The sequence below is a fragment of the Macaca fascicularis genome, chromosome 18 (genome assembly GCF_037993035.2).
Source record: "Macaca fascicularis isolate 582-1 chromosome 18, T2T-MFA8v1.1".
In the NCBI taxonomy this organism is placed as follows: Eukaryota; Metazoa; Chordata; class Mammalia; order Primates; family Cercopithecidae; genus Macaca; species Macaca fascicularis.
Genome location: NC_088392.1, coordinates 61,776,961 through 61,792,046, shown reverse-complemented (window position 1 = coordinate 61,792,046; position 15,086 = coordinate 61,776,961). Strand labels below are relative to the sequence as shown.

General features: G+C 38.5%; 1 protein-coding gene across 5 annotated transcripts in view; it reads right to left on the bottom strand.

Annotated features, from left to right (window-relative positions):
- CDH2 (cadherin 2) overlaps positions 1-15,086 on the bottom strand; it is a 234,637-nt gene that overhangs the window by 44,129 nt on the left and 175,422 nt on the right. For all 5 annotated transcript variants that reach the window (XM_005586980.5, XM_074022690.1, XM_065533958.2 and 2 more), the window contains exons 7-9: positions 13,559-13,731; positions 4,801-4,938; positions 3,956-4,141 (exon numbers count right to left, since the gene is read on the bottom strand). In XM_005586980.5, the coding sequence (XP_005587037.1) occupies positions 3,956-4,141; positions 4,801-4,938; positions 13,559-13,731 (497 nt within the window). The remainder of the gene's footprint in view (positions 1-3,955; positions 4,142-4,800; positions 4,939-13,558; positions 13,732-15,086) is intronic.

The following is a 15,086-nucleotide window of genomic DNA, read 5'->3' as shown; positions in this document are numbered from 1 at the left end:
AAATTCCCTTTGAAAAATGGCACAAGACAGGGATGCCCTCTCTCACCACTCCTATTCAACATAGTGTTGGAAGTTCTGGCTAGGGCAATCAGGCAAGAGAAAGAAATCAAGGGTATTCAGTTAGGAAAAGAAGAAGTCAAATTGTCCCTGTTTGCAGATGACATGATTGTATATTTAGAAAACCCCATTGTCTCAGCCCAAAATCTCCTTAAGCTGATAAGCAACTTCAGCAAAGTCTCAGGATACAAAATTAATGTGCAAAAATCACAAGCATTCTTATACACCAGTAACAGACAAACAGAGAGCCAAATCAGGAATGAACTTCCATTCACAATTGCTTCAAAGAGAATCAAATACCTAGGAATCCAACTTACAAGGGATGAAAAGGACCTCTTCAAGGAGAACTACAAACCACTGCTCAGTGAAATAAAAGAGGACACAAACAAATGGAAGAACATACCATGCTCATGGATAGGAAGAATCAATATCGTGAAAATGGCCATACTGCCCAAGGTAATTTATAGATTCAATGCCATCCCCATCAAGCTACCAATGAGTTTCTTCACAGAATTGGAAAAAACTGCTTTAAAGTTCATATGGAACCAAAAAAGAGCCCGCATCTCCAAGACAATCCTAAGTCAAAAGAACAAAGCTGGAGGCATCACGCTACCTGACTTCAAACTATACTACAAGGCTACAGTAACCAAAATAGCATGGTACTGGTACCAAAACAAAGATATAGACCAATGGAACAGAACAAAGTCCTCAGAAATAATACCACACATCTACAGCCATCTGATCTTTGACAAACCTGAGAGAAACAAGAAATGGGGAAAGGATTCCCTATTTAATAAATGGTGCTGGGAAAATTGGCTAGCCATAAGTAGAAAGCTGAAACTGGATCCTTTCCTTACTCCTTATACGAAAATTAATTCAAGATGGATTAGAGACTTAAATGTTAGACCTAATACCATAAAAACCCTAGAGGAAAACCTAGGTAGTACCATTCAGGACATAGGCATGGGCAAAGACTTCATGTCTAAAACACCAAAAGCAACGGCAGCAAAAGCCAAAATTGACAAATGGGATCTCATTAAACTAAAGAGCTTCTGCACAGCAAAAGAAACTACCATCAGAGTGAACAGGCAACCTACAGAATGGGAGAAAATTTTTGCAATCTACTCATCTGACAAAGGGCTAATATCCAGAACCTACAAAGAACTCAAACAAATTTACAAGAAAAAAACAAACAACCCCATCAAAAAGTGGGCAAAGGATATGAACAGACATTTCTCAAAAGAAGACATTCATACAGCCAACAGACACATGAAAAAATGCTCATCATCACTGGCCATCAGAGAAATGCAAATCAAAACCACAATGAGATACCATCTCACACCAGTTAGAATGGCGATCATTAAAAAGTCAGGAAACAACAGGTGCTGGAGAGGATGTGGAGAAATAGGAACACTTTTACACTGTTGGTGGGATTGTAAACTAGTTCAACCATTATGGAAAACAGTATGGCGATTCCTCAAGGATCTAGAACTAGATGTACCATATGACCCAGCCATCCCATTACTGGGTATATACCCAAAGGATTATAAATTATGCTGCTATAAAGACACATGCACACGTATGTTTATTGCAGCACTATTCACAATAGCAAAGACTTGGAATCAACCCAAATGTCCATCAGTGACAGACTGGATTAAGAAAATGTGGCACATATACACCATGGAATACTATGCAGCCATAAAAAAGGATGAGTTTGAGTCCTTTGTAGGGACTTGGATGCAGCTGGAATCCATCATTCTTAGCAAACTATCACAAGAACAGAAAACCAAACACCGCATGTTCTCACTCATAGGTGGGAACTGAACAATGAGATCACTCGGACTCAGGAAGGGGAACATCACACACCGGGGCCTATCATGGGGAGAGGGGAGGGGAGAGGGATTGCATTGGGAGTTATACCTGATGTAAATGACGAGTTGATGGGTGCAGCACAGCAACATGGCACAAGTATACATATGTAACAAACCTGCACGTTATGCACATGTACCCTACAACTTAAAGTATAATAATAATAAATAAATTAAAAAAAAAAAAAAAGAAAACAACCCAAAAATCAGAAAATGTAATTTTTAAATAAAGCTAAACTTTTTTGATTTAAAAATACCTTTCATAATTTGAAGTACACATTTTGCAGTACAAACGTATACCTAATCACAAACACACCTTTTAAAAATAATACTGTTGGTAGGTGGAAAAGATTTTTCCTTTCCTCTTAGCAAACTAAAACTCTGCTGTCTTCCAGAATATTTCTGAGTATTTTACTGGTCTGTAAAATCCCCAAATTTAAGAAAAACACTCTAGATAAATGCAATGCACAAATAATCCTTCATGTAAATATTAACTTCCAAAGTTCACTGAATCCTGCTGTCACTAGCAATGTTACCAGGAGTCAACTAACTACACTGGACATTCACTCTTAATTTCCCCTGTTCACCTGCTAATGGAGGTGCAAATAAGCGTTAATGTGCAGTAATAACAGGAAAAACAAGAGCATTAAGATCTCTTAGGCTCATAACTGGTAGCCTAAGAATGATCAAGAGGTGATGCTCATGAGAAAGCCTCATTATCAGCAGAAACTGTACCAGCTTCCTACCCTAGACCACCTTTTAAAATCTTCAAACACGTCGTTTTTTTCTCTCTAAAATCCCCAATTCAACATTCCTTTCTCTAGTATTTTAAACAAGGCAGAAAAAATGCCAAAAAGTAAGACTGCAATATTTAGAGTGATTTCACTAGCCACAGGAAACCTTCCCCTGATGTAACATTTATTTAAGCTAAGGGGTATACGCACAGTTCAAAGTCCTTTAATGTGTATGAAGCTCATTTATCTCTCATAACACCATGACTAACATACTGTTATCAGCCCCTTTCTGCATGACAAACCTAGAATTTACAGTGGTTAAATAGCTGGCCATGATCACACAGATATCAGGAGCAGCGCTGGGACTCTACACAGACAGCGGACTCGAGTTGGTGCTTTTCATCACCATGTTCCTTCTGAGAGTTTTCATTCCCATTTCATTCTACTCACATATCTGCATAATTCTTGGCAACTTTCGCACATCTTTGTATGTAAGGTCAACATTTAGGTTCACTTACAAATCAAGAGTGTTTAGGTGGGAGGCAAAGAAGTAAATCTCTTTACTGGGCGGCTAAAAGGAAGGGATGTTCACTTTAACAGGCTTTTCCATTATAGTCATGCGTTTATTATTCTTGAAGAACATCCACTCGGCTTCTAGCATTCAATTGTTTTGTTTGGTTCTTTTTTGACCATAAGATCAGAAGAACCGATTTCTTAACGTCTTGGAAACAGCATTTAAAAACAGCCATGCAAATGCAAGAGCTTTCTGAAATGCAGGCTTTCTTCTTGCCTACTCATTCCATTTTACTTCTATGGCTTTTCCGGTTTGTTCACTATCTGCCAATATTCTAACAGCTGTAGACATGAAAATAGCAGGTGTGAGGCATCATTCTTAATAGCTATCAATGGTGATCAAAGCTTCAGAATGTGATATATCACGAATATATCAACTACACCAACAGTTAATGTTGCTTAGGCCAGTCCTGTCCTCAGATTGGTAAAAACTGTCCAAACTGATTCAAAAAAAATCATCAAAATGCTCACAAAACACTCACTCAAAACTCACTCAAAAACTCACAAAACTCTCATCACAAACCTCTCATTCAAACACCCTCACATCAGTGATGATGCCTCAGCATAAATTACACAGTAAGACATAACCTCCCAAATATATGTCAGACCCACACCTGGAGATATCTGAAAGAAAAACGTCCTAAGTTTCCATTGCAAAACAACAAGTGGGGGACATATATTGGTCCTTGCTGAGCAGCTGTCAGTGGCCTGAGGAACACTTACTTTGACCACGGTGACTAACCCGTCGTTGCTGTTTGGGTCGGTCTGGATGGCAAACCGTCCTGTAGGATCTCCGCCACTGATTCTGTACACTGCATTCCAGGCTGGTGTATGGGGTTGATCCTTATCAGTCACAGTTAGATTAGCTACTATGACATCTACCCTGTTCTCAGGAACTTCACCATAAAACTGCGAGAAAGACAAACCTCAGTCAGAGGAGCAGCGTGGACCACTGAAGGACAACTTGTCTTGACGACCACACCATCCAATTTTACTGCCCCATTAAATTTTTACTATCAACACTAAACGAGGAGACTGATAATGCAGGTAATCACAGCATTTATGTCTGACTTTAAAAATACTGTAACATTTTTCAGTACTCCAGTTTTTTTCCAAATTACCTTACAGTTTCATTAATATTAAAATCGGCATCCATTTGTGAGTCTCTAGGTGATTATGGTGGGGTGGGGGAAAGAACTTGTCTGCGCAAAATGATTTTACTCCAGATATGGATAATTATATGCTGACAAAGTAGCATAAATCAGTTATGCAGCTCGTGCACCTGAAAATGTTCATAAGCATTTTGTTATAACAGCACAGTCTTTGTAGGACGTGTTTTCCAGGCAGCTTATTTTAACAACTTTAGCAGTGGACTTGGAGACTACAAGGAAACAAATTACTTGGATGCCTCATGTAAGGCCCTGATGACAGAAATGTCCTAGTTAGCAGCCACGCTACTACTAGGTAAAGCAAGTTCCACCTCTATTTAACACATTTATTATTCATGACCAAACTTCTCAGTAACGAACTATAGACCCAAAGTTGTGTGAGTGACAGGCTGTACTCACCGTCATGGCAGTAAACTCTGGAGGATTGTCATTGACATCTGTCACTGTGATGATGGCCGTGGCTGTGTTTGAAAGGCCATATGTGGGATTGCCTTCCATGTCTGTAGCTTGAATTATTAACGTATACTGTTGCACTTTCTAAAAAGAAATAAAGATAACCTAAATGAAACTAGTTCCTCAAGAAGACATAACAGTTGTTCTGTAAATGGCTCTTTATAATGCAAGGAGAGCATGGCATCATTCATTCTGATTAACATGACTTGAAATTTCCCAAGTGGAGTTCCCTTTAACTTAGAAGCACAGGTCTGGTCCCTGTCTAGAGAGATTTAACTGTGTATATTCACCTCTACTGGCAGAAAGGAACGCAATGCAGATGTGTGAAATTCACAGCTGAGCTGAAACCTCCATCTGGTTCCAACTTTTGCCTTTCTTCACTTCACAGGATTGTGATCAAGCATTCATGTCATTTGGTTCATATTTACTTTCTTGTATGTTAATTTCTACCCAGTTTAGGATACTAAAGACAATGAAGAATCTCAAGAGAGGGAGAAGAATGCATATATAATTCACGAAGTATGTAAGCTTTCCCTTTACATGTTCTTACATATATTCTATTTTAACAGGGTAGATGCAATACTTCCCTTTAAATTCCATGAATACATATAATTCAAAACCATATAGAAGAGATACACAGCATTCTTAAACAAAGTCAAAACTTGAAGGGTTTATGTTTATTTCCATAGTCTTCTAACGGCATATATCTGATAACTGCGTATTCAATGGATTAGGATTTGGGTATAACACTCATTGTGTCCACTGTTTTGCGCACAGACCTACAATGGATATAAATATTGATACGTTTACATTAGATGATTATTATTAGACAGGCATCCACTACTTTCAAATCCCAGGTTGACTGTTTTAAAAGAGAGCCAAATTAAGCTGTAATAGATCTAAGAGAAAATGCTGAGATTGAGAAGTCAGGCATTTGTCGAAAAAGTTTTATATTAGGAAAGCCTAACTACAAACAATATCTAAAATCATTTGGAATCTCTGTGGAAATTGGCACAGACAGATCAAAAACAGTGATCATTTTCATAAATGTTAAAACATTCTGAACAACAAAATCCACTACATACAAAAATAAACTGTCACTGCAAAGTGTAGTTTTCCCTGATTCTAAATATAGCTAACATTATGAATGGCCATTCTTAAGGGATTTCTGGAGCTTAGATAGAACAGACACAAATTGTAGCTTTTGATTTAGTTGTCAGAGGGAGGGGCAAAGAAAAGAAAGGAGTAGGAGGGAAAGCCAAACCGCCCACATTCGATTCTAAGTCTCTGTCTGTCCACCCAAATGCCAGTCTCTAGCAGTTATTTATTTCAGTTATTTGTCTTCCTAAAAGAGAACATGTTAGACTTTTTTGAATTAAAAAACACACACAAAGAAATAATGCTGGTTGAGTCATTTAATTTTTCTTAACCCACAGTACCTCGCTATAACGTGAACATAAGCTATAATACTTCTTCAATTGGTTTTCTTCCCCAGTTAGAAGTGTCACTTCAGCTTAATGCTTTCATGGTTAGTGAGAGAATTTTGCGGGGCATTCAGTTCAGCCTCCCAGCTGAAAACCATGAAAATAAAAAAAATTATGACTTTTGAAATGTCAGTTTTGTTAGCTGTTATTTGCAGAAACAGATGAACATTCTCAAAAAGAGAGAAAAAAGGAAGTTTACTTTTTAAGAAGTTAACTCACATAGGTATTACATGAAGGTATAGTTCTTTCCTAATGTCTATTCTACAAAAATCTTTAGAATTGTGTATGCATAATACATCCAATAATTTTCCACTGATCTGCAATACTGGAATTAGTTGCTAATACTTGACATTTCTTATTGCTGCAAGCTAGTCTGGAAATTTTAAATTACAAAAGGACACTTGTTATTTCCAAAGTACAGTATCTCGTCAAATAAAAAAAAAAATTCAGTTGGTAAATAATGTCATCTCCATTTTCAAATGCCTGATTGGTAAAATATTCTTATATTTAGTACGGAAGCCTCGATGGCCTATGTTTTAGACAATGAACTGCTTAGAGATTCTTGCCTAATTTGGTCACTGGGCATCTGTTTGTGAATGACTGACATTTAGATTCCGTAAGGGTTCGACTTCCCACTCTCATAGTACCTCAGCTGATCAAGGGGATTCTGCTTGAAAACTTCTCCTCCCTTCCTGCTCTATATAGAATACAATCCAAACTCATCTGCTTGCTGTCAATCCTTCCCTCTCTGAAACTCGCCTATTTTACAAAAGTGATTCCTCCCATTCGCTTACCCTACACCTGGAGTTATTTTGCATTTATCTTCAAATGCCCTGTCGTGATCCTATGTCATAGAATTTGGCTAGAGTAGTGGATGTTACCCAGAGTGAACATTTTGGGTTGTCACAACTAAGGAGTGCTTAGTTGTGACAACCAAACTTAGTACCAACATCTAATGGCTAGAGGCCAAGGATGCCGCTAAACATCCTATGATACACAAGATAGGCCTCATAACCAAGTAAAAATGTCAGAGTGTCCTGGTTGAGAAACCCTTGCCTGGAATACCATTCCCTTCATTCCAAGCCTGGCTAACATGTGGCTTAAAAGCCACTTTGGAGATGACTTCTGCCAAGTCCTCAGGACAGAGCCCTCACAACACATCCCATCACTGTTTATAGTTTATATGGCTGTTACCGGTCGTGTATTTGTATCTGCCTCACTGTGCATGTGTGTGCATATATACAGACACACACACACATACATGTCCCAAGGGCCCTTGCTTTGTTGATGCTTGTGTCACTGGCATATGGCACAGTGCCTGACTCAGAGTAAGAATTCCACAAATGCTTCTGACTTGGTGGATGGATGGGTGAGTGCATAAGAAACCTTGGGTTTTGCATGATCTTACCTCAGGTAAAGAAAAAACCATCTTCTATTCACATGGATAGCTATAATTTATTTATTAAAACCCATACTGGGAGCATAAACTAGCTCACCTTTTCCCAAAACCACAGTGATTCATATACAATAGTCCCAATTCTAACATTTCCTCATACTATGAGTCACTTCCTATTTATCTTGACATTAATTTGCTATTCAAAGCTTAATTTATTGTAAAAGTCCCATAAATGGAAAGCTAGCATCACTTATCATATGACAGTAAAAAATAAACATGATGAATTTCTTAGATTCTGGCAGTCTCTACTTGATGAAGTAGCACCTGAAGGGCTGTGTCCGCTTGCTGTCCTAGAGGCGTCTCTGCATTTACCAGTTAAAATCTTACGCACGTGCAGCACTATTTTGAAACACTGAACTAGAGTGACATCAGTGAATGAGGAGGTGAGAACATTCAGTCTTTCATACAGCAGACATTTAATGAATGTCTTCTAAATGCCAGGCAATGGAGTATTTACTTGGATAAAACAGTGGCCAAAACGAGATACAGCCTTGCTTTCATTAAGTAATGGAGGCAGAGAGTAACGGATGATAGGACCATAGAGAGCCACCAAATGCATGAGTGTATGTATAGAAATGGTAGGAAGAAGTAATATGAAGAACCTTCAATAGTGCATACCAACTATTAGGTTGGTACAAAAGTAACTGCAGTGTTTGTCATTACTTTTAATGGCAATTACTTTTAATGTCATTACTTTTTTTGATTAAAAAGAGAACTTGATGACTAAACAGATTGTGGGTAGTAAAGGCAATTAAACTATGACCTTGGGAGACTGAGGAGAAGGTCCTGGTCATGTGAAATAGGAAATTCATCATAAATCACAGGTTTTAGGGCATGACATATTTGCCTCTAGATAAACTGGGTTAGGGACAGAGAGTTGAATAATAATGGCACCGAAACTTAGGAGGGAAGTATAGATTTGTGACTCTGTTCAAATTCTTACCTGCTAAGCCCCAGTCCCCTTATCTGTGAAATGGGACTAAAAGTACCATCTACCTTATAAATGTGTAATCTAACTTTCTTTTGTATACGTACTACATGCCGGCACTGTTCCAAGGGCCGTGATTTAAAAACTAAAAACAACTTTTATTGAGTTTGAGCACTACGTGCCTGGCAGAGTGCTACACACTATGCATTATTTCATTTAGTCCTCACAATAAGCCTATGAGGCAGGTGGGGTTTTGAAACCCCATTTTACAGATGAGGAAACAGGCTTAGGAAGGTACGGAAGCTTGCCATGGACACCCAGCCATAAGAGGCAGAGACTAGACTTGAACTCAGGTCTGAGTCAAGAATCTGTACCATTAATCAACCCACTATGTGAGTGCCTTCTACGATGGTCAGAGTACTGCACACACGCAGCATGTGCACAGGTCAAGAGGGGAAAGCAGATGAAAAGCCGGACTTCAAGTGGATGAGGAAGGAGTGGAAGTATTTTTTGTTTGCTTGTTCTTGAGTCAGGGTCTCACTCTGTCACACAGGCTGGACTGCAGTGGTGTGATTATGGCTTACTGCAGCCTTGACCACCCAGACTCAGGTGACAGGTGATCCTGTTACCTTAGCCTCCCGAGTAGCTGGGATTACAGGCATGTGCCACCACGTCTGGCTAATTTTTTGTATTTTTAGTAGAGATAGGGTTTCGCCATGTGGCCCAGGCTGGTCTCAAACTCCTGGGCTCAAGTGATCTGCCTGCCTTGAGTACAGGCTGTCCCTTGGAGAAAACTGGAAAGTATAGTAACTTAAACATTTCTTTAAGATTCATGTTCAGGGTAATGAGACAAGGAACATCTGCCCCACCGGATGTTGAGAATGGGAATCTAGATATACTTTCTGTGCAACACAGTCTATATAGAGGTATGCAGAGACTATTGTGGGTGCTCAGAGAAGTGATTGAGAACTGGCTCTCAAAGGGTAAGGATCAGCCTGTTATGTAGGAAAAGAATATTGAGGCAGAGCAAATGGGAACAGGGAACAGAAGAATAGAAAACTTTCTATTTGCACAAGGACTGCGTGTGGTTCAATGAATGGTTGGGCATCATTTGTATGTGAAAGGCAATTAATTCTAGGGGGTTAGGTTAAGGAGGGTTTTGGGGCCAAGGTCACAGAGGATCTGGAATGCACTATTAAAAAGCTCTAACTTCACCCTATAGGGCATGGAGAGCTATGTTACCACAGCGGAGACCCAGCAGGTTTGTAGATTATGAAGCAACCTGTAGAGAAAGGAAGATTGAAGACACAACAGAAAACAGGAGAACACCCCTTCAGGATGGAACTAGGAGTTGAAGGCACAAACAGAAAGATTATTAGGTTTGGAAAACAGGAAGTATTTCTTTCATCTTATGAGGAGGAGTAAAGGTGATAGTGCTCAACCAGGAGACGCTGCTGTTGCTATTCATCATGGCAATGGGGAAAACAATAGCTCAGATGTATTGGGCACTGTACTGAATGCTTTTCAAAATGCTTTTAAATACACACACACACACACACACACACTTTTTTTTTAAGACAGGGTGATATGGTTTTGCTCTGTGTCCCCACCCAAATCTCACCTTGAATTGTAATCCTCATAATCCCCATGTGTCAAGGGCGGAACCGGGTGGAGGTAACTGAATCATGGGGGCAGTTTCCCCTACACTGTTCTCATGATAATGCATGAGTCTCACAAGATCTGATGGTTTTATAAGTGTCTGGCATTTCCCTTGCTTGCACTCTTCATTTCTCTCCTTCCGCCCTGTGAAGAGGTACCTTCTGCCATGATTCTAGGCTTCCTGAGGCCTCCCCAGCCATGCGCAACTGGGAGCCAATTAAACCTCTTTTCTTTATAAATTATCCAGTCTCAGGTATTTCTTCATAGCAGTGTGAGAACAGACTAATACAGAGGGTCTCACTCTGCCACTCAGGCTGCAGTGCAGTGGTGCAGTCACGGCTCACTGCAGCCTTGACCTCCCAGGCTCAGGTGATTCTCCTGCTCAGCCTCCCGAGTGGCTGGGACTACAGGTGCACACCACCATGCCCAGATAATTTTTGTATTTTTTGTAGAGATGGGGTTTCGCCATGTTGTCCAGGAAGGTCTTGAACTTCTGGGCTCAAGCCATCCACCCACCTCAACCTCCCGAAATGCTGTGATTACAGGTATGGGCCACCACACTGGCCTGAATGCTTCATGTGTCATGTTAGATAATTCCTAAAACTGTCCCATGAGGTAGGTAATATTATTATTCCCATTTACAGATGCAGGAGCTGAGGTTTCAGGTTAATACACTGGAAGTCAAACAGCCCATAATAAGCAGAGCCAGAGTTCAAACCTGGGGGGAGCAAGGGTGAGTCACTGGCAGTCCTGCACAAAAAGGGAGGAAAATGGACATGAAGTGGAAAGGCCAGGAATACTACCAGCAAGTAATGTCACAAGAGGACAGATAGGAATAAACCTGAAGACTGGGGTAACGTGGCAAATACACCTTTAGGTCTGGAGAAGCTAAAGAATTAAAACAGAATTTTTAAAACCTGAAGATGAAAGAAAAATAAAAAGCTGAATCTCAGTAAGCATTTCAGTGATTAGGAGTTCAATCACTTAAAGGTGCCATACATCCTGAGAGAACGAGAACAAATACTACTTTTGACAGAAAGGAAACTGTGAATTCTAATAGAAATAAAAGAATTTCAAGCCTGCACGAGGCCTGAAAAAGTCAAAGTAATTTATCCCCGGCCTCAGGAAGAATTATCATAAACCATCCGAGATAGATACATTTTTTCTATGTTAAATGACTTTCAGAAAAGGAAGGTTTTCCATAATTTTCCCTAGTAACTCATTGTTGTGTTTAATAATTTCACTGTCAAGAAGCTATTTCTCATACTGTATCTAACCCAGAATTCTATAGTTTCAAATCCATTTCCACATTAGTTTCATCAAGGGGTAGTGAACAGCTTCTCTATCCACTGGAAGATAAACTTAACGACGATTATGGCCTCACGTCAGGCTTTCATCCTCTAAACGAAATACAGTCTCTTTGATTTTTAAACATGGTTGGTCTGTTTTAGTAAAAAGTATCTTTAATTTTCCATGCCTCTTTCTTTCCATAAAACAGCCATCTAAATGAGATAGGAATATTACCGTGTGAACACAGGATGAAGTCTCATTTCTGTATCCACAATGACAATGTGAATGAAAGAGAAATATTAGGATTGTGAAATGAACTAAATCTACTTGGTATATGAGCAACCTGGCACTGAAGAAAGAATACTGAAAATTACCCCATATTCTCCAATAAATTATGGCATTCATGCTGAGTTTATCAGCATATAAAAATAGTATTTCATATAGTAATGAAGAGGTGAAAATATATACATGTTCCAAATATTACTGAACTAAAAGTACTACTTAAGAAACTAAACTGATTTCAACAATCTCTGATGCAAATCAATTCTAGAAAAAGAACTGTTGATGCCTACAAGTTAATAGGTACAATGTCATAGGCATACACTAACTCCTAAGTAAGGCTCTCAGCTCAGAATAAAGTAATCTTAAGTGGCTCATATTACTTCATTGTAGTGCTTCTAGCACTATTTTGTGTATAATATTAATTGCAATAGTAATGTTTTCTTCTATTCAATTCAAATAAATGCATCTACAGAAAATAAAGTGTCAAAAAACAACGAACTTCTAAAATCCTTGTCAATGATTATTTTATTGCAGTGGGTATAAGGTCTCCTTTTGACATACATAATCTGAAGTCTCATTACAGTAAAAGCTGGCTCAGTCAGAAATCTACAAAGCACCGATCTCCCTGAGTTGGCACTTTGATATTTCACTCAAACAATGATTACATATGGTCAAAATAATGACCTTGAGAATCGGTAAGAAAATAGTCAGGACACAATCGAGAAAGGATGAAAAAGTTTCACTAGGAGTGAGGTTTTCAGGAAAGAGTATGAGCAGTGCTTGAATCAGAACCTGAAGAACTGGAAGATCCAAGATCAAGAAAAAGGTGCAAGGCATGCCTGGCCGAGGGGATCACATGTGCAAAAACACAGGGGTATGCAGGAGCACAGTGGGTCGAGGCTGGTAACACTGAGATGACCCACCGAGAATCAACAGAAGTACCTGTTCCCTGTCAGACTGTGATACTGCATAGTATTTCAATGGCTTCAACACTGCATACATTTTCAACTAAATGTTATGTCAGAAATGTGTTTCTCTGTATTTCTAACTTCAAATACTTGTGAGTAGAATTAATGCAGTTACTACTGCTCAAGCCTTTTAAGTAAATTCATCATAGAGTTAAGGGGCTAGTTTTAATAAAGAAGATAATCTACTATACACTCTATCAGCCTATTCGCAAGGGCTAAAAAAACCCAAATCACATACGTGTTATTTGCAGCCTTTTAATAACACAAGCGTTAACAATTATCCTAAGTTTGTGTGCAAATTTTTGGCTGTGATTTTTAATTCCTCACAAAAACCTTTGACTATCAAGGAAAATTGAGGAAATGTTAAAAATTTTAAAAATCAGATACCAGAGAATATTGCTTAGTCAGTATCACATTAAATACTACATAGGCTAGCATTGATTTATCTAGTATATATACATCATTTAACCAATTTGAAGCTCTGCAGAAAAATATACAACAGATTACTTAATGAAAACGATTAGCATAGCATTTGAACAACACTGTGAGTATATTGTGATGTGGAGATAAAATGTATGTGATATTGTGCACCTTTAAGATTAAAAGCAAACACAAATAGAGTTTTTGGTTGGCTTACTTCTCGATCAAGTCCAGCTGCCACTGTGATAATGTCACCAGTCTCATTGTTGATTGTAAACATGTTGGGTGAAGGGGTGCTTGGAGCCTGAGACAGGATTCTGTACCTCAACATCCCATTGAGGGCATTGGGATCATCAGCATCAATTGCTGTTACGGTCATCACGTATGTTCCTAGAGACAGTGTACATGGAAAATGGTTACCCTTCATTCCAGGGACCCCAAAAGAGAAGGTATATTTATAGTTTTGATATGTCTTCTTTTCACTTTTTAAAAACAAATATTAAAGTCATTTAGACTTGATTTAAAATGCTACTCCTAAGAACAGTACTTATTTCAAAAAAGATAAAACCTGGTCTGGATCCTTGAATGAAAAATTATACAACATACATATTTATAAAAACTCAATTTTTCCATAACTTGGAAGATAAATTCACTTTATGATTCCAAAAAGGTTCATTTTAGACCTTAATTTATATAAAATGCAAATAATGGATAATATAGATACCATTAGAAACATAATTTATTGCCGCTGATTCTTCCCTCTGTCATCTTTTCTTCCGTTATGCAATAACGTCTAAAATAACATGCTGAGTATGATTCTCCCCAGTGCCTGAGTCATTTTCCGAATGTAGGCTGTGTGCAGAACGCGGCACACTCCATTTCCTCAGGTCATAAGGAACCATTTCATGCACTGCTGTTTCGGTACATTGCATAGAGATTTGGCATTGTGTTTCATTATTTCCTCAGTGATTAAAAGAACATTGGAACCAACTTAGAGACTTCAATTTATTAGGTATTTTGGAAAAGAAATCTTCAAAGCCTTTGTATCCAATTAGTTCAAACTAGCTAGACAAACTGTAATTTAGAAATAGAGTGAGAAGTAGTTACTGTTTAGAATGGTTTGTTCTGTGGGATCCTTTTAAGAACTGAATTATGAAATGTTTATCTCCAGTCTACCTTCCTTTTGAATACTCAAGTTCAGTTCTACCTCAGAGCCTGTTTACATTCGGTATTCTCTCTCCATGGTATACCTTGGGTTCTGAACTAACGATGCTTTGGTAATATTATTCAAATCTCATTTCAGAACTTGTCCCTTTAAACCATTTACCTGTTTTGATTATGTGTCATCCCTACACCCTTATTTTTTCAAAACCTTCAGTGTGTACTTGCTTGTTTTCGTGTTTTTTATTTCTCTCCCCTACTACAATTTAAGTTCCAACAGGGCAGGAACTAGCTTGTCACCACTGTATCCACGGTATCAGAACAAGGCCTACCACACAGCACATGCTTTATAAACATTTGCTGAATGAATAAATCATTAGAATAAAAAGGTATGTTTCAAAAGTGTGAGCCAAAATATAGATCACAACACAGTTTAGCTCAAGATTCATCACAAATCTTGCCTAGAAGGATGTTTTCAAACTTACAGAAGACCCACAGGAAATATACTCACAATATGTCTACTTCTAGCAATAGCTGAGAGTCTTTTATTTATGGGTGGATCATATGGAAATTCATGGTAAAAT